The sequence below is a fragment of the Carettochelys insculpta genome, chromosome 2 (genome assembly GCF_033958435.1).
Source record: "Carettochelys insculpta isolate YL-2023 chromosome 2, ASM3395843v1, whole genome shotgun sequence".
In the NCBI taxonomy this organism is placed as follows: Eukaryota; Metazoa; Chordata; order Testudines; family Carettochelyidae; genus Carettochelys; species Carettochelys insculpta.
In genome coordinates, this window is record NC_134138.1 from 162,637,100 (window position 1) to 162,657,681 (window position 20,582).

General features: G+C 44.8%; 1 protein-coding gene across 5 annotated transcripts in view; it reads left to right on the plus strand.

Moving 5' to 3' along the window:
* TEX10 (testis expressed 10) overlaps positions 1-20,582 on the plus strand; it is a 113,307-nt gene that overhangs the window by 17,470 nt on the left and 75,255 nt on the right. For all 5 annotated transcript variants that reach the window (XM_074987947.1, XM_074987952.1, XM_074987948.1 and 2 more), the window contains 4 exons: positions 982-1,228; positions 6,903-7,015; positions 10,592-10,830; positions 13,783-13,918. In XM_074987947.1, the coding sequence (XP_074844048.1) occupies positions 982-1,228; positions 6,903-7,015; positions 10,592-10,830; positions 13,783-13,918 (735 nt within the window). The remainder of the gene's footprint in view (positions 1-981; positions 1,229-6,902; positions 7,016-10,591; positions 10,831-13,782; positions 13,919-20,582) is intronic.

The window sequence follows — 20,582 nt, forward strand, 5'->3', positions numbered from 1 at the left end:
AAGGCACAAAGACTGGTCAGGGAACGGTTTGGAAATCACAATAGCAAGAAGAGCCATTTTTTTTCAAATTCAGTAAACTCATTAATTCAAGAGCCACAATGTGTATGAATAGGAGACGGTCCTTAATAAATAACATTAAACCATACTTTTTGTAACCCCTATTTTAAGAACAGGGCACACAGTGATTTGTAGTGCAATACATGTTTACTGCAGGATGTTCACAAACAATTTACATATACTGTTGAGGTTGCATGTTTTGTTCTTTGCAAATTTCTCATTGCAAATGAGACATAAAGGGAGCCCAGGTGAACTCATGATAAATGCAAAGGACTGGGTCCATTCAGTTTGAAATTCTTTATTTTCAGCTTTGATTTTTCTTTTTTGAAGACATTCCAACCCTACTTTAGTTATGCTGATTTTATTTCACATTGAATTTCACTTTTTTTCTGAAAATACAAGTTGTCCTTCACAGTAGGAATGCCGCATGTTTCCTTTTCCTTTTCAAAATCAAGATTTTGTTAGCAACATGATCAAAACAAAGATACAGTATCATATCCCACAATGCACTACACATACTAAACACATCTCGTTTGCTATTTAGATATGATTTGTTCATTTTTGGCTTTTAAACATTAATCATTTATCTAAAATAATCAGAAGGGTGGTGTGTTCTTTTTAACTCTGCAGTTATAGCATTGGGAACCGCAAAGGAGTCCTTAAAGAGCTGCATGCGGCTCTGGAGCCACAGGTTGCACACCCCTGTGTCAGAGGATTTGGGAGCAGGTTTTGAATATTTCTTGTAGTTCAAGCTGGCAGCGTTTCATCAAAATGCATTCAGAGGACTATTTCATTTTTTTAAAGCAAATCGTAAATTTTTAGCTTAATATATTAAGATGGAGTACTGTGCAAATACGGTACAATGAAGGTGCTCCCTTTTTTAATGTAATGCCATTTATTTCTGTTTTTTTAAATGTGGTTTAGGTCCCTGGTAAGTGTGAAGGACAGCGTGGAAAAAGGCCTGTCTTCTGCTGAAAATTTGAAAGGATTTATTGAGATAATAATTCCGTTATTGATTGAGTGCTGGATTGAAGCGTCTCCTGCACAACTTGCTGCTCCCATTCTTGGAAATCTTTTGGAACCTGAATCTCAACAGCTAATGCAGCAAGTGCTTACTATCATATACTTGTTGTGGAAGCTCACAAAGCAACATGATGAAACACACAAAATGGTAAGAAAAAGGAATAATGTGATCTATACCTTAAGCACATAAGTTGTTTGCTCTGAGTGACTTTTAATGATATATGTGAGGTAAACAATTAAGATAAATAAAAGTTTAGTGTCAAGTCTTAAACAGTATGAGTTTGAACTTTCTCAGATCCTTTAATCTGGAAAAGTATCTCCGAAATTGAGGTCTTTCGACCACCATTGATTTGCAGAATCTTTCCTGCCACTCAGCAGAACAAAAGGTTTTCAGATCTAAGCAATAAAATATTGGATTGTTGGAAAGGCATGTGGTTCTGTCAGAGCATCTTTGATTGTCCAACTTTTTATTCTTCAGACCACTCTGGAGGCTAATGAATCGCTTCTCTGACCGGTAGTAATCTAGAGAAGCTTCTGAGACTTCATTATGGAGAACAAGGTTTCAGAGAGCCATGGAATAATAATGGTGTGAGGTTCCTATGTTGCTTTCCAGTTTTCGCACACTGATGCCATGTATGAAGCAAAAGTATTGCAAAAATATTTAAAAAAAAAAAAACCAGTGAAATGCCTTGTCTTCATTATTTGCACCTCTACGACTCTTTCCCAAAACTTTTTTTTTTAATTTATTACTTCTTTCTGCTATACGCTTCTAAGTTTTGCAGGACAGTATAGGGCTGTCACTACTCCCTTTCTTTCTTCCCCATTTGGCTTATGGGAAGAATGGGGAAGGGGTACCTGGGCAATTCCTTTCTGAATAACTTTCTGAGGAGAGTACGGATTAATTTGCTGAGCACTCTGTATTCTGTGCATGTTTGTGGCATCATGAGGAGGTGTGTGTCCTTGATCAATTCTTTTGCTCCTGGGATTGACTGAATGGAGTAGTAATTGCTCTTACTGAAACCATCAACTTTGAGAAGCAAAAGATGAGTAACAGTGCTATAAAAAGTGTGTGCATACTATAAATTTTCCTTTTTCTGTACTTGTCACAATTCAGGGGAATAGCACTTGTATTTCCCCTCCAGCAAGGACACCTGTGAGGTTACTGACTCCCCAGTGGTCATCTCTTGGGCAGAAACACCTCTCTCTCATTCCTGACATGGGTATTTCTAGACTTTGAAGTTGCTTTCCTACACTGACTTCCCCAATAAAAATAAAGTCAGAGTGCCTAAGAAGGTTTGCTCTGCTTTTCTCCTCAAAGGGTGTGGTGATTTACCACATAGTTCTTTCTAATCAAGTGTTTTCTTAAGCAAATGCATTATAGAAAAAAATAATTGGAAAACAATAGAGTCTGCATGCATGAAGATGAGCTTACTAGATATCACCTACACACCAGCAGGGGCTCTGTCTATTGACCAGTCCTTTAAATCCTATCAAGGGGCCTTTATTTGTGGTCCTGAGTTCAGACTTGTGGTTAGTTCTGCACAACATACCAGGGAATCTGTGGGTCACTGTTTTGTGTCCTCATGTAGAAGGTGATTACTAGACAATGAGTTTCTTCTCAGGATGTAGCATTGAAAGATTTGGTTCTGGAGGAGGGAACTTTTTTTCTTCCGCCAGGAATCGCTCTTAACTTTGTGTAGCATGTTATTTTTAGAGAGACATATGAAGCTCAGAGGGGGGCCAACAGACTCACCAGTGCCTGGGCAAGGGGAAGAGGTGGTCCTTGGTCCCTGAAGAGGTGGGGCCTTAGGTGGAAGGGGCAGGGCTGAGGGGAAACCACCCCTCTCCCCTCCTCAGCTCTCAGTGCTTCTGGGAGCATGCTGCATTAGCCTCTAGCAGCTATTTAAAGGGCCTGGGACTCCAAATACTGCTGCTGCAGATGCATTGGTGGCAGCTGGAAACACTGGGCCCTTTTGAATCCCCCAGGCTCTGGGGCAGTTGCTCCCTGTGGCCCCCCCCCTCCTGATCTGTGGGCTTGGAAGCTCATAACACTTCTCAAGATTTACCTTTGTTGTGTCTTTTTAGAGATGTTATGTGCAATCCTGCAACAATACATGCTCATTTGTACTTCAGATAAAATGAACTCCTAAGGTCATAAAATTTAATTCAGTAAGGTTTGTCCAGGAGACTTATAAAGTTCTCATTTGTGTCAATACTTAACTTTTGCCAGATTTTCCACGGTAAGGAGGAAATTGAAGATAGTAGTTATCTTAAATCATGCTTGGCACACGTTTTGCATCTTGCATTATAAGACTGCTTGTAGGCATTAATTTGTTTTGAATTACATAGGATTGAAACTAGCTGATCTGTGGTTTTTTTTTTTTTTTTAACTTTTCCTTCTGTAAAATATTGTTTAATGGTTTTTTATTCAGATCATTGTCTGAACGACACTCTGAATTGGCACAGCAGCGTTCATGGGGGTTGATTTTCATGGTTAACTAATACTGAGCTGGGGGCATTTCTGTTTGACACTCAATTATACTTACTTTCCTGTGTTTGCAGTGGTCACTACGTGGTATTGGCAATTGTGTAAAAACTCAAACAATGCTCTTGATGGAATGGCCCACTATTTTCAAATGTTCAAAATTTCCTTGAAAATTGACCTATTGAGGCAAAAATGTTTCACGACTTGAGGATATGACACTTTATATTTTAAAAATCCTTTTAAGTCACAGAGTCAGAATGACAAATACCCTTTTTCATTTTTTTTTACACATTGAATCCATGTGTGACTGAATTTGGGAAGTTGAAACTGCATGTAAGTAGCCCTTGAAGAGTGGTACTTTGGAGAAATGATATATTTGGAGGGAGGCAGAAGAACTAGAGCTGTGTTGGAAGATCATTTCTGATCATGCTCAGTTATCTGCTAACTTCTGAAACACTGTTGCATCTCCCCCCCCCCCTTTTTTAAAAAAATTCTTCTATGTATGTTGGGCATGTGGGCCCCTCTTGGGCAACTGCTGCTAGAGCAGTTTTTCTGAGTGAAACTAAGTATTTTAACCTACAAATCAAAATCTTTGAAATAAGTTTTAAGAACCAGAAACAAAAAAAATCAGCTAACATGATTGTAAGGTCTTTGTGCCACATTCAGGTCTATATCCACTAGAGACTAATGCTGGTGGGCTTTTCCATGGAGGAGCTCATTATAAATGATTTGTGGCAAAATTACTCTAGTGCCACTTCTTGTGGAGTGTCTGCAGCACTACCTTATGTTCAAGCCTGGGCTGGGAATTTGTTTATTGCTGAAGAAGTCGTCATGTAGGTCCCAGAAAGTCATGAAATCCATGACTGTCATGATTTCTGTGACACTCAGCCTTATTTATATTGCTTTGAAGAGATGAGTCTCAGTGAGTCAGTGTCTCTGGTGGGTTCTGTACTATGGTACAGTCTTCAATTACATGATTATTTACTGTTTTCGGAGTCATGAATGCTGTATCGCTGCTATATTTTGAAACTGGATCAGTTCCGTATGTGCTGAAGATTGGCCATGTGAATTGATGGGACCGAACTCCTAACATGGAGATTCTTAAGCTGTGCAGTGTCGTGGACGTGGAGGCAATGCTTATGAACAGACAGTTTCACTGGATTGGTCATGTTATGAGGGATGGAGGATGCAGGGATACCAAAGATGTTTTTCTATGGCCAGCTTGCTCATGGAAAGTGCCCTATGAGTGGTCAATATAAGCACTATAAAGATCTCCTCTTAAAGGCCAATGTGAAGTCATGCGGCATATCTCCCAGTGATCTGGAAACTCTAGTTCAGAACAGATTGTCCTGGTGGCAACTACAGCAAGGTCGCGACGTTAGTGAATGCGACATTTATGAATTCAATTATTTGCGGCCGCCGCTTCCCTGGGGCTGGGAGCACCGGCAGCCACCGCTTAGGTAGGGCTCCGAGCCCCCCCATATTTGTGAAATTTCCACATTCCATTCTCGACAGTACACCCTCAAGAATATTGAGACCCTATTGTACTGTAAAGGCTCTTAATTGCTTTGAGTGTTAGTGTATCCAGGCACTACAGGAAAAGTGTAGGATCCGAAAAGAACGTACAATACTTGCTGTTGGCAACTTCTTATGTGATGTCCTTAATTGGCTCTGCTGATCAAAGATTGGTTTAGTCGCTAACCAGAAGCGTCATAGAAGGTGAGATCGGTTGATAGATGGCTCAGTCCAAGAAGATGACTTACTGTTTTCCAGAGCTCCTACTTCATTCAGTGACCACAATGGTGCTCTGTTAATGCTCATGACATCTTTTGTTTTGACCCTAAGCTTGAATTACTATCCACTATACAAACATTCTGACACAGCATTATTAATTTCATTACCTGCTTTTCTGTGATGCTCATCATTATAGCATCCAGGTCTGCACCAACATTAAAGAAACTATTGACAGAATTACCCCTGTAAAGTGAGGTGGTGTTATCCCTTTTTTACAGCAGGACGACTGAGGCACAGGGAGATGGAGAACAAAATTATATATTATTTTTGGGTCCCCAATGTGAGACGCCAGGGATGGATTTTTCAGCATATTTAGCATTTTATGGCACTTCATATATTGAGACCATGCCTCCATCAACATCAATTAACACACTTAATGATCACCTGTGAACAATTTAGTTTAAATGACTTGACTAACATCACATAAAAACTCTAGTACATTTAGGGATATGATCCAATTCTTTAAGGCAGTTTTCATCTGCCTTAATGATGAAACAGTCCTTTCAGTTCTAGGTAGCCACATATATCATTCACAACATACCTTCCAACTTCTGCAGCAAGAGAGGCAGTAGATGCTAAAGACTGATTGCTTCGCTACTCTACTTGATTTATCCCTAGGCAGCTCCATTCTGTCCATTTCATGAGGCAGAAGTGGAAGGGGGCTTGCTTAATGTTTAGATTTTGTGTGTGTGCGCGTGCGCGTGCACTCACGCATTTAGAAATAACATACTAATTTTTAACCATGACAGTGATTAACCATTGGAACAGACAACCAAGAGAAGTGGTGGATGCACCATCTCTTGAAGTCTTCAGATCAAGACTGGATGCAGACATGAGCTTTTGGGATCATTGTAGGAGCACTGGGAAAGTCTGTGACCTATGTTATATGGACATTTCCTCCTGGTCTTAAAAATCTATGGAAGTACTAAAGAGCTATTTCTTCTCCCTGTGTTCAAACAAACTCATTGCCTTTTCCCCTTCCCTTTTAGTTCACACTTATCTTCCTGCTACATTTTAAGATTTACCCAACATTTCTTTTATTCCCAGTTATCTCCTCTTTGCTAAATATAGAGGGAGGCATTTTGGCTTGTAGAGCTCAAGCATCTTTCCTTGCAAAACTGCCCTCTGTCGTCTTACCTGCAGCTGTTCTATATAGCTTGGGTGGACTATGAACAGCACACAAATAATGGGAAACCTTATGACTAAGTAATGCCATGTCTACATGTGGAATCTCCTTGTATACTTTCTAGTTGCATCTTTAATTATTTCAGTTTACGTGTGCCTGAGTTCCCTAAGAAAACATATGGAATCTACAGTGGGAGAAACACTGATACTCATTGTCTAGTGAACCATTTTGATGTTGCAAAACCTCTGTAAAAAATGTGTATGTGAAAGAACTTTAAATCAGACGATAAAATGTTTTTCTCCTTCCTTTGTCGCATCCTATTTTTAATTAAGTATTAATTTTTCATAGCCTATTAAATTACATTTCACTTTGCTTGCAGGCATTATTTTCTGATGTATTATCTGCTTTCCTTAATAGGAGGCATGGCTTCGAATGAATTACCTTGTTGATTTCAAGCATCACTTCATGCGTCATTTTCCTTATTCTTTTCAAGAAACAATTAAGCACAAAAAAAGGGAGCCGTACAAAAGGTATGAATGAAACAAGTGTCACTTTACTTGTTGTTTTGGAAGAATAAGGGAAACTACATGCATGAATGAGCCACAGAGTCTGGTATTAATATTTTTCCCATAAGCGGGGGAGTACGGGAAAGGAAAAATACTTGGGTATGTATTTTCTTTGAGATGTAGAGAGAGATTTAAATGGTGGGTTATGTCGCTCTTGCTTTGATACCGTTAAAGGTGAAATTTCTCTTATGAAATTAGGTCTGGATGTTTTTATTTCAAAGAAATTAAAAGGCAGACTCTGAAGTCTTTGTCTACAGTGGCGGTTGAGGGACAAAGTGTTTGTCATTCATAGGTGCTTAAATCCCTGAACTGCCCAGGCAAGTACTAGTGTAAACAGTGCTCATCTGCTGGTAGGATGTGGACAAAAGTGCTGACTCTCTCCCTCCTCTCAGGACAGTGGATTACCTACATTGATGGGAGGAACCCACCCCACCTTTACGCTGCTTGACTTTTAGGCTGTGTCTAAATTGCAGGCTTCTGTTTGGCAACCTGTAGGTCTGCCAGTTCAGGAGCGTTCTGCTGACATGCTAGTCATCCTCGTTCCACAAGGAATAAAAGATGTCTTGGCAGAAGGAGGGTGGTTCCTAACATTTGGCCCCATATTAACAGGCCAAATGTTGGGAAAGTGTCTCCTGACAGAACTGTCGGCAGGAGATACGCAAATGCATTGTGCAATGTGAATCTTTTGCTGACAGTTCTCAGCAATCTACACATAGCCTCAGTGAATTGGCTGTGTTGACACTGCCATGACTCTAAAAGCTGTGTTGTGTAGCCATACCTTAGAAGAATAAGTGTTGACTTTATATTTTTTCAGACAATTGGTTCTCAACTTGTGGCCTGCAGGCCACTGGCTGGGATATTCTCTAGGGGTGTTTGTTTTACTGGTGATAAGTCTCCTATTTAGACGGTACTTGGTCCTGCCATTGGTGCAGGGGGCTGGACTCCATGGCCTCTCGAGGTCCCTTCCAGTCCTAGTATTCTATGATTTCCTACTATTAAATTGCATTGAAACATAGCTAAAATACATTACTTCTCTTTGTAGTCACAGAAAAGGTGTTGGAGAAGGTGTGAAAGGAAGGGGAGATATTCCATAGTATCTCCATTAAAATATTGTCCATGCTACTAGAAAGTCTGAATGCTCTATATTAGATAATGGAATAGTTTATGCGTTTTCTCTTAGTAGTAGAGCATTACTCCCTAAATTTCTGAAAGCAGAGTTTCCCTTCAGGAAAATGAGACATGCCCACCCCATCCTAAATCTCCACTATGTGTGATTGAGGTCCATGCATCTTTATTTGCAGATCTTCTGTAAGTTACAACCTCTTGGCTAGTCTTTTTTTTTTTTTTTTTTTTTTTTTTTGGCCGCTCCTCTCCTTTTGGGAAATACTGCTGTAAATATTCATGCACCCTTGGAACCTGACTGGTGTCTGATGAGAGAATTTGGCAGACCATGGGAGGTCAATATTGTCTAGCACATTACCAACACTTTCACTGCTTACTGGGGTCTTAAACATTTAAGGGTAAATTACAGCTAAATAACAGCCTAGAACACTGAGAGCCAGGATTGCGGGGGGTGGGGCTGGAAACAAACTTTATGGGACCCTGGGAAACTTGACCACACCAGTGATAAATGGTCATCCAGTTGTTGCCAGATGAGAGAGCTCTCTATTAGAGAGGATCTGTACTACTACTCTCCTGCATTCTTTGGGCAGTGACACAGTAAACTGCTCATATTTAATATCATCATTGGCTTGTGAATTAGTACACACTGAATTAATGGATCAGCTCTCAAATGAGGCAGTTCACACCTGAGAGCTGTTTATCTCTGCAAACTCTAGCACGCATCTCTGTACGGATCACCTTCCAGATTTGGAAGAGTTTATTTTTTTACCCATACAAATTTGACTAATTTTCTTGTTTTTAGTGTAAACTGTTACTCTGAAGGATCAGTGAAATCTGTCTGTAAGACCCCAAACCGTGGTACCTCACTCTTAAACACAGAATTGAGCCTGGAGATTTCAAAGCTAGTTTGGTCTCAAGATGTGTTTAGCATATACCAGAGCTCCATACATATTCTGTTTGGTGTAATATACTGTTTGTGAAATAAAAAGAAAAATGCTTTTTTTGGTGGGTGATAGAGTATGTTGACTACCTGGTGTTTGATATACGTAGACTTATATGTAGACTTTGCTGATAGACTTACTTTTTAATTTAGCATTTTACAGATCTACCAACTATGATTTTGTACTTGTTTTTTTAAAGTAGTGTGATTCATTCTAAGGGTATGTCTACACTGCAAGTTTTGGTGATGAAATTAATATTGACATGCAGAAGTTGCCAAAAAAAAAGTGCCAAAGTTTGTTTGCACTGCTTCCCTCAGTCAACAGATTATGACTGCATTTTTAGCTTTCTCATCGACAGACTGAGCAATGTAATACCTTAGCAACAACGTCTTTTGTTAGGCATTCTGGGAACACAACTGAATGCAGCACATCCTGGGAACATGAAAAGGTACTGTCAGGCACCACTTTGTTTCTGGGACCTCCAGGAGCTTCCAGATCCCTTTCATGCCATTTGTGAAACTGTTCTGGCTGTACACTTCAGCATCTGCTGTGACATGTCCTTAATTACAGCACTCCAAGGGCCAATACCCTTGCAGAGTGGAAGGGTGAGCACAGAAAGGGGTCATGATTATGTTCTTGCTCTTCCTGATGCTGTTGTGTAATCTTGTGAGCTCAGTTGAGGCATTTGGCACTTTCCATGTTCAAAAATCAGGTGCTTAGTTAGGTCTGTAACCATAGATTTATGGGCCTTAGCGAGGCTCCTATTTTTAAAATTTTCATTTAAGCCTTTAGCACTTAGAATTTTTTTCTGTACAGGCATATAGATTAGATACTGGACCTACGACCATCCTCGCATACAAACCAAAGCTTATCTGCAGCCTCAGGGGATCAGGAAAAGGCACAGATGGTGCTGAGCAGTGCCAATGATGGCTGGAAGACTTGCGTCATGTAGTCAGTGGATGGATAGCAGCAGTACTTTTAAGGGGAAACTGCTGTTTCTCTCAAGCCACTGCCTCCACATTTACCTCCTGCTCCTCCAGAGCACACTTACCCATGCTTACACCACTTGCTACCTCATGGTGAGTGCAGTGTGGGTGCAAACCTGCTAGGGGTTGGGAATGGCAGCTGCAGATGCCCAGAAGTCCACTTCAGAATCTCCACCAACCTCCGTAAGCACCAGCTTTCAGGGTTAAGAAGGAAGCTATTTCTACTATTTTTCATTGCATATACACAGTATTTTAGTTACATTATGGGATAAATAAGCTTTTGTGGGCTAACCTGGGAACCTAACTACCATTTATAACACTGTTTCTATGGGAAAATGCATTCTGAGTTCCGAACACATGACTGACAAATGTTTGTGGAATACAACCTGTTTCTAAGTTGGGAACTTCCCGCCTTGTGATAACTTTGTGAAACATTAATACATTGAAAAGCTGAATTCATTTTTCATAAATATTCTTATGTATTTACTTAGCACCAAGTACTGTGTGACATCTTCAAACAGCGTAGATCAGCTTTTATTGAATTTAACTCTGTGTGACATTATGGTTTCACTGGCAAGTGCTTCTACACTTCAAATGGATTCTGACTGGCTGGATATGATAAGAAAGTTTGTGATTGAAACCCTTCAGGATGGTTATAAATTGAATGGCAAGCAGTTGAACAGATTGCTTGGAGTGACCTGGAGACTAATGCAAATACAACAAAACAAAGGTAAGAATAGCAGAGTATCTTTAAAAGCCAAATGTATCCTTTGCATAAGCTATGTTCTCTCTCTGATTAACTCCTGAAGTTTAAGGTGGATAGGGTACAATGCTAAGAATGTCTTAAAATGTTTTGTAGTGTGTGGTGTTTAAAGTAGTGTATTTCACTAGATACATCTCCTACTTCACAAGACATTGAGAATTGCTGATTAAATAGTTTTGTAAAAGAACTTTAGATTCTTGGATGAAACATGCTGTATAGTGAAAATGAGTCATAGGAATAGTGAATTTGTGTATTTTTCTCTTGCTGCTTTTTTTAATACACTGAAAGAGGGAAAAGAAATAAGGAAACTTGATTTACATCTTCATCCTACTGATCACAGCTAATCAACATTTTTTCAGCCAATTTTAGCATTCCACTGTGTTTAAAACTAATTCCAGGTTTTGTAGCTGTGCCTTTGTAATAGTCAGAGGGCTGTGCTACTGTTAGGACATGGTCACATTGATGAAACCGTGTTTCAAGAGAGGCCGCATGTGCTATTACTTCTAGGTCTAATGCAGAGCACCTTTCATGGTTGAGATACAGGTAGAGTATTGCTAGGCCCTTTTGCTGCTCAGTTGTTGGTGGAAGACTTCTCCAGGCAGTGTCAACACTTAAGTCTTGTTTACCCTACCACTTCTGTCAGTAAAACTTGTCTCTCTGAGGTATGAAAAAACATTTCCCAAAACAACATAATTTATACCATCTGAAGTGCTGAGGTGGATAGCATTGTCAGTGAGAGTGTCTTCTGCCAACGTAGCTACCATCGCTTGTGGAAGTGGTTTCATTATGTCAGTTGGAGAGTTGTCTTCCTTCCATTGGTGTAGACTGGCTGCACGAGTGATTTTTTACAGGAGCACAGCTGCACCACTGTTGCACTTCTGTGTTGACACTTACGTTTCTGGGAGAATAGGGTGGTTTCCTCTGTCAGTGCAGGTAATCCATTGTCCTGAGAGGAAGGCAGTAGGTTAGTGGAAGAATTCTTTCATTAACTTAGCATTGTCTGTTTGGGGATTTATACTGGCTTAACTGTGTTGCTGGGCGGGAGAGAGTAAATATTTTATCTTTCTGACCAGCATAGTTAAACTGACCTGATTTTCTGGAGTAGACCGTGCCTTAAAGCAGGGGTCGGCAAACCCTGTAATGTGTGTGCCACTCTTGGCATATGAGCTGAGTGAATGACACGCAGTGAGGGGCTCCAGCCCTCCGCCTCCTTTCCCATGCAGCATGGAAGGGGGCAGGAGCATGGGGCTGTTGTCCCACATTGGTGCAAGGCAGGGGCTGGAGCCTCCACCATGGCACGAAGCCGGAGCTTCCGCTTTCCCCCACTCCCATCCCCTTCAAGCCTCCTCCGTGGGGCCAGACCAGATTCCCACTGCAGCACAAGGTTGGAGCACAGAACCCTCCTCCTCCCCAAGCCTCCTCCATGGGTTGGAACCAGAGCCCTGCTGTGGCACAGGGCCTGGGCCAGAGTCCCTCCTTTCCACCCCACCCCATCCCCCAAGCCGGGCCAGGGCTGGAGTACAGGGCCCTGCCGCATCATGGAGCGAGAGCGCAGGGACATAGCACATGGCTGGGGCCAGGGCTAGAGGCCTCCCCCGGAACTCCTGCTGTGGGGCAAGCCAGGGCTAGAACCCATCTTTCCCTCCTCCCCAGAGATCCCTCTGCAGGACCAGGGCCAGAGCTCCTCTCCTTTCCAAGCCGCCTCTGTGGGGCTACAGCTGGAACCCTGTGTGGAATCCCGTGCTGCGGGGCTAGGGCCATAGCCCCCCTCGCCAGAGCCCCTTCCTCAGCACAGGGCTGGGACTGAAAACACCCCCTTCCCTTGACCCCCGCCCCCCCCCGAGCCCCTGCTGCAGCACAGGGCTAGAGCTGGAGCCCCCTCTGCAGCGGAGCCCCCATTGTGCTTTAAGTAGGACCATTAGTGACTTAAAGTATCACTGGCTCTTGGGCTGTACATTTGGTCAAAAGATCAGATTTTGGCAGTCTGCTTTGGAAAGGTTGCTGACCTCTGCCTTAGAGCGGAAGGTTGCTCTGAGAGTAAAAATGGCAGCTGAGAGGCTCCTCCAGATATGACAGTAGCCAATTACATTGTATGATTAATGCTCTGAATTTGGGATCTGAGTTTCACTCTGGATGGTATCAGTAGAGGAGCTGGCAAAGCCTGCATTTACTGTTTGTGTTGCGTGGTGTGCAATAAGGTGATGTGGGAAATAGTGCGACCACTTTAAGGCTTTGCAGATAAGGGCCAAGTTCTTGAAGTAGATTTGGATTCACATGTGGTCTCAGACTATTGTGTGGTATACCAGGGTTGGTCTGTGTGGAACTAGCTATGTCCAGATGGAGCTTGTTGTAATAGTGTCTGTATTTGATGTGAGTAGGTAGTCTTTGAACAGGAAAGGTGAAATCTGTTGGTCCTGAATAATCAAAGATCAAGGAAGGAAAAAGGAATGGCTAGTGCAGCTTTTTGAATGTCTTAACTGTAATGAGTCCAATAGGATACAACAACTGACCCAACTTAACAAGTAGAGAGCTGATGCCTTGATCTGAGTGTGAGCTCAGGAGTTCCTACCCTGCTTGTCAAATTATTTCTCAGTGTCACCGTCTTAGCATTCTTGTATTGTTTTCATTTTGAAATTCTTGAATATCATAAAAACTTGTATGTTATGTGGGTTTCAGATAGTTATTTATTTATTTAGCTTTGTAATTTTAATAGTGTAATACATTTCATACTGCAGGCCCTTCGTCAAGATTTTTTCATTGTAGTACATCCTGGAAAAAATGGTACCAAAATGGCTTACTTCCAGGATTTGGATTTTATATAGAATGTTTTATTAGCTCCTCAGCAGATATTCTTAATATAATGAGAACATAAAAATGCATCTAAATTTGATATTCTTAATGTTTTTTTTTCCTCTCTAGTGGCAACAGAAACATTAGTAAAAGCAGTATATACACTATACCAGCAGAGGAATCTCCTCTTTCCTGTTCGTATGTTGCTTTTGAAATTTTTTAGCAGGGCTTATCAAAAAGAAGAGTTAAGCACCCAAAGAATCAGGTAAACTTTTATTTATTTATTTTATTTTATTTATTTATTTATTTTAAATTTTAGCTCTGCAGATTTAGTCTCAGTCTAGGCCAGGGGTGACCAGCCAGTTAGGGATTAAGAACTGATGGCAGTGTTTATTAGTATACTCTGGATATCTTATTTTTCTAAAATAATTAATGTTCTGCCTTTGCATATTGTCACCATTATGTGATATCACAGCCCAACTAACAGCCGTGGTAGTTTACAGAGCTGCTCTAGGTACTTGCTTAAAAAGTAATGGAATGTTGTACAGCTGGTAGGATTAGAGCGGGGACTGTCTTTTTAATCATAGAGAGTAGGACTGGAAGGGACCTCGAGAGGCCATCGAGTCCAGCCCCCTGCCTTCATGGCAGGACCAATCACTTTCTAGACCATCCCTGAAAGCCATCTATCTAACCTCTTCTTAAATATCTCCAGTGATGGAGATTCTACCACCTCCCTTGGCAATTCGTTCCAGTGTTTGATCACCCTGACAGTTAGGAACTTTTTCCGAATGTCCAACCTGAGCCTCCCCTGCTGCAATTTAAGTCCATTTCTTCTTGTTCTATCCTCAGAGGCAAGGAAGAACAAGTTCCCTCCCTCTGCCTTATGACACCCTTTTAGATACCTGAAAAGTGCTATCACGTCCCCCCTCAATCTTCTCTTTTCCAAACTAAACAAGCCCAATTCTTTCAGCCTTTCTTCGTAGGTCATGTTCTCTAGACCTTTGATCATTCTCGTTGCTCTCCTCTGGACCCTCCCCAATTTCTCCACATCCTTCCTGAACCGCGGTGCCCAGAACTGGACACAATACTCCAGCTGAGGCCTAACTAGTGCAGAGTAGAGCGGGATAATGACTTCTCGTGTCTTGTTCACAACACACCTGTTAATGCATCCTAGAATCATTTTTGCTGCTTCTTCGAGTGTCCCCGTGGGTGCTCCACAATAGGTGTTGGGCTCGCCTGGCGCCGCAGATCGGAAATCTTCCAGCAGTTCCTCCTGGATCGCGCATGGGCTGGCGCGCGCCGCCCCCCTACACTTCCCCGGCCGTGTGCACGATCCGGTCCCCGCCAGTTCCTTCTCAACTGCCATCGGCTGCAGACGGAATCTACTCAGGCTAAGGCCAGAGTCAGATTAAATAGTGGTTTTTTTCTACGTGTCATTTGTTGGTTTTTGGTTTTAAAAAAAAAAAAAAAAAAAAAAAAAAAAAGAGAGAGAGAGAAAGCAAAGACAAAGAGAATATCAGCAAGAAAAGAAAAGAAAAAGAGAGGAGCGGAGAAGAGCGGACGTGAAGGCCATTTAGGCCGCCCGCTGCCCCGCAGGCCGGTGATCACTATTTGGGGTGGAAAGGCATGGATTAAGTGCTAAGTACCCTATTAACAGTAAAGGACTCACCGCAATGGCCTCTTCAGGTTTTAAAAAGCGTGAGTCATGCCGTGAAGCTATGCCAGCCTCCGTGGGGCATAGCGAATGCATCCGCTGCCTGGGGGAATCACAGGCTATCCAGAAGCGTTCTCACTGTGCTAAGCTCACAGCCAGGGCCAGGAAGGACAGAGCGATGAGGTGTAAAATGCTCTTGTTGATAAGGCTCTCCAGCCAGACTTGCCGGAGAAGCCTCACCCAGAAGGGCCGTCTGGGTTGCATGAGAGAAGGGCAGTTTTCTCTGACCCCCTCGGTGCAGAAACGGAGGAAACTCTCCCTGGCTCGATCCTTGCCGGCGTTTGCAGCGAGCAGGACGAGCGGAGCACACAGCCCCCAGCCGCATACTCAGGCAAGCGGCAGCGCGGCAGCCCACGTAGCAGAGGCTGAGCCTCAGGTTATACAACAGCCGGCACGCGTGGTGCCTAGAGCGTCAGCGAGGCAAGCGCCGGACCCGGCGGCACCGCCACAGGCGGCACCGGCCCCCGCGGCACCAATGGTGCAGGGGCGCCAGGCATGGAGCCTGCAGGCACCGGAAGAGGATACCCGTGTGGCACTGCAGCTGACGGTGCCGAGCGCGGTGCTGACAGCGGGGCCGAGATCGCCGGCACGGAAGGGGGCGGTGCCGGCCCCGCAGGGGAGGGGCAAGGCAAAATCAAAAGCCCGGCACCGCAGTCCATCTCCAGACAGGGCTGTGCTGCTGTTAGCACCAAGCCCTGCCCCTGTGATACATACGCCGCACCGAAGGCTTGTGTCTCCACCAGCCCATCCGGAACCTCCTTCTGCATTCCGCCAACCAATGTCACATTTCTGGGATTGGATCCCCTGGAGTACTATCACAAACCAGTTTCACCTCAATCTGTCGTCACGGAGGTCTCGCTCTCCCACACACCCCGTGAGTGGTCTAGGTCTCCATCCCTGGACCCTTGCCCATGCTGCCATGGTCGTCATTATCATGCTGGACACAGACACCACAGGCCTACACCCAGGGGCAGGTCCTCCCCGGCCGCTCAATACCCCCGTGGGCACTCCCGGCCGGGGATGGAAACACAGTTTTCTCAAGGGGAGTTAATTTTAGAACCCCGAGACTTTCCTTCACAATCCTCCAGCGAGCAAGTGTGTCATCGACCGCAGGAGCCCGAGGGTTCGAGGGAGGTTTACCCTAGTGGTTCTTCCTCATCCTCCCCAGATGAGGCCATGGCCCCTGGGGATGTCTCTCCCCCGGATGACCTTAAACAGTTTCAGGAGCTGTTTAAAAGGGTGGCTTTCACGCAAGACATTCAAACGGCAGAAGTGCAGGAGAAACATCACAAACTCCTGAAAAATTTGAGACCCCCGGCTTCATCCAAAATTGCTATTCCGCTGGACGAAGCCATTCTGGAGTCAGCCATTACTATATGGCAGACTCCGGCCTCTGTTCTGCCTACGAACAAAAGAGCGGATAAGAAGTACTTCGTCCCGGCAAAGGGCATGGAGTTTCTCTTCAGTCACCCACAACCAACTTCTTTGGTGGTCGAGTCGTCCCAGCAGAGGTCAAAGGCTTCTCAGTACGAATCAGGGGGGTCAGACAAAGATGATAAGAAGCTAGAGCTGTTTGGCAGGAAGGTATATACTCCTCTTCTACCCTGCTATTGAGAGTGGCAAATTATGGGCACATCTAGCAAACCATAATTTTGATAATTACTCCAGGCTTACTCCCCTCATGGATTCACTTCCGGAAGACAAAAAGCCGGTGTTAAAGGTGATTATTCAAGAGGGCTATGCAGCATCGCAGATGGGAGTCCAGATTGCCCAGGATGTGGCAGACACAGCGGTACGTTCAATGGCTACAGCAGTGGTCATGTGTAGAGAATCCTGGCCCCAGAAGTCGGGTATCCCGAGGGACCTACAGGCGAAGATCGTGGACCTTCCCTTTGATACATAAAAGCTGTTTGCAGACTCAACCGGCTCGGTCCCTCACTCCAGTAAGGACTCGAGTGCTACACTTAGAACCTTGGGCATTTATACTCCCCCATACAGGAGGGAAAAATTTTATCCTCAGCAAAGACGCTACGCTTACAACCACAGCATGCTCAATATCAACGGGGCTACGGCCAAGGGCACTATCACAGCAGCAACAGTACAGAACTCCTAAGGTGACATTCTCAACAAAGCCGTACTCCCTCGGGTCGGGCCCAAAGGCAACAAGTTTGATGGGTGTGTCAGGGGCTGCACTATCAATACCCTCGCTCAATGCCACTCTCATGTCATGTTCCATCATCGCCTCAGACCGTTCCACTCCCAATGGCAAAAGATCACCACAGACAAATGGGTGCTGGAGATCATAGCCACAGGTTACGCGATCCCCTTCCAGTCGCTTCTACTGACGAAGCCTCCCACCAGGCCTCACCTCAGGGACGCTGCCACGAGGCGAGGCTCAAGCAAAAGGTGAATCACCTTATGTTCATAGGGGCGGTGGAGAGAGTGCTGGAATAATTCCAGAGAGAGATTTTTATTCACTCTACTTCCTACCAGAGAAGAAAACAGGAGACTGGAGGCCCATCTTAGATCTTCGGGGCCTCAACCGTTACTTGCGCAAGCAACGTTTTCAGATGATCACAGTTGCCTTGATACTCACGGCACTGGACGATGGAGACTGGGTTGCAGCACCCGACTTACAAGATGTTTACTTTCATATAACAATCCACCCGCCACACAGGCGCTTCCTCTGCTTCACGGTCGGCCAGGAGCGCTTCCAGCACAAGGTTCTTCCGTTCTGCCTCTCCTCGGCCCCCAGGGTCTTTACCAAAACCCTGGCAGTGGTGTCAGCCTACCTGCACAGACAGGGGGTGTTTTATTTTTCCCATATCTGGGCGACTGCCTGCTAAAAGGGGCCTCGAAGGCAGAGGTCTCACGCATGATACACGTCACAGCGGACACGTTTTTCTTCTCTGGGCCTAGTCATCAAGGGTCAAAGTCCGAACGCACACAACATATAGAGTTCATAGGGGCATGCATAAAATCTATCACAGCAAGGGTGTACCTACCCGACGCCCGCTTCCGCGCCATCAGTTCGCTGGTGCAAGTCATCACATACAGCCCCACGGTGCTGGTCTTAACGTGCTTACAGCTGCTGGGCCACATGGCGGCAGCGACGTTTGTGGTACAGAATGCCAGGTTGCACATGGGAAGCCTGCAGCATTGGCTGGCGAGCGTTTACAAACCGGCATCCCACACTGTCCACAGGGTGGTGTCGCCCACAACAGAGGTGTGCAGATCCCTGGCATGGTGGGAAAACCCCAAGAATCAGCTAGTGGGGGTGCTTTTTTCACCAACCACAAATTTCTATTTTTTCTTACTACCGACGCCTCCCACATAGGTAGGATGGGGAGCTCACATCGGCGACAAGGTAACGCAAGGGCTATGGTCCCCTGCAGAACAGACACTGCACATAACCATGCCGGAGCTCAGAGCAGTGTTCAACGCCTGCAAACATTTTCCAGATTACCTACATGGCAAAGTAGTCGGGATTCAATACTGACAATACCTCCACTATGTTTTACATCAATCAACAAGGAGGAGCACGATCCCGTGCCCTATGTGCGGAAGCAGTCCGATTGTAGAATTGGTGCATCGCCAACAACATAACGTCGAAAGCCTCGTACTTGTTGGGCGCTCACACCGTGAAAGCAGATCAGCTGAGCAGGTGCTTCGCAATCATGCACGAATGGCAGATCCCCTCCCATCTGCTACGGCACATTTTTCGTACATGGGGGGTTTCCCCAGATCGATCTGTTTGCTACAAGGTCTTGCACAAAGCCAGAAGGGAGAGAGCTCGCATGATACTCATAGCCCCGCTTGGGATCGGCAGCAATGGCTTCCCTTGCTTTTGCGCATGTTGGACCGCCCACTGCTCCTTCTACCGGTGGCGCCAGACTTACTCACGCAGACTCAGGGGTCCTTAGTGCACCCGCACCCTCAGGGTCTGCACCTACAAGCATGGCTAATCCATGGCTCAGCTCTTTAAAGAGCACGTGTATGGAAGGAGTACAACAAGTCCTGGAATGTAGCCGAAGGATTTCCACCAGGAGGACTTACAAGCAGAAATGGACTCGATTCACAGCCTGGTGTTCCGCCAAGCAGTTAGCTCCCCTTGACGTTCCTATACCTGTAATACTAGAATACTTATTGGACCTCAAGAGAGGCAGGCTTTCTCTGTCCTCGCTAAAGGTCCACCTCGCCGCTATATCAGCCTTTCGGCATACAGAGGAAGGGCCCACGGTATTCGCCCATCCTATCGTTACCAGGTTCTTGAAGGGGCTGGTAAACCTGTACCCCCCTCGGAAACCGCTTCCACCATCGTGGAATTTGGACTTGGTGCTCAGCACGCTCACGGGTCCACCTTTTGAACCATTAGCCACAGTTCCCATACGTCTCCGTACGATTTTAAAAAAAACCAAAAAACCAAAAAACCTTCCTCCTCGCCACTACGTCAGCCCGCAGGGTGAGTGAGCTCGCAGCAGTGATGGCAACGCCGCCCTTCACAGTAGTCTCAAAGGAGGCGGTAACCTTAAGGCTGCATCCAGCCTTTGTTCCAAAAGTCTCTTCGGAGTCCAATCTTAACGATCCAATAGTTTTACCCTCGTTTTACCCGAAGCCTCGCAGCTCCAACAAGGAGGCACGCCTGCATCTCCTGGATGTGAGGAGGGCGTTGGCCTTCTACATAGACAGAACTAGGTCCTTCCAGAAAACGGACAAGCTCCTAGTCTCTCTCTCTCCCAGGTCAAAAGGAGAAGGTCTCTCTTCACAGAGAATCTCTAAGCACATTGTGTCCTGTATATAAATGTGTTACGAGCTTCAAAATGCTCCTTTGCTGGCCCCGCCCAGGGCTCACTCCACCAGGGCAATGGCGGCGTCAACAGCCTTCTTCAAGGGCATCACGTTAAAGGACATCTGTAGAGCGGCGACCTGGTCATCGTACGACACCTTCTCCGAGCATTATGCCCTGCCTCGGGTATTCGAAGAAGATACCCCTCTGTCGACAGCAGGCCTCTCGGGGGCAAGCTACACATAAACTGATTATCCACCTCCTTACTTGGGTTACTGCTGGGTAGTCACCTATTGTGGAGCACCCACGGGGACACTTGAAGAAAGAAAAGTTACTCACCGTAGTAACGGTGGTTCTTCAAGATGTCTCCGTGGGTGCTCCACCACCCGCCCATCCTCCCCCCTTTGGATCTCTGTCTAGTGTTTTTCA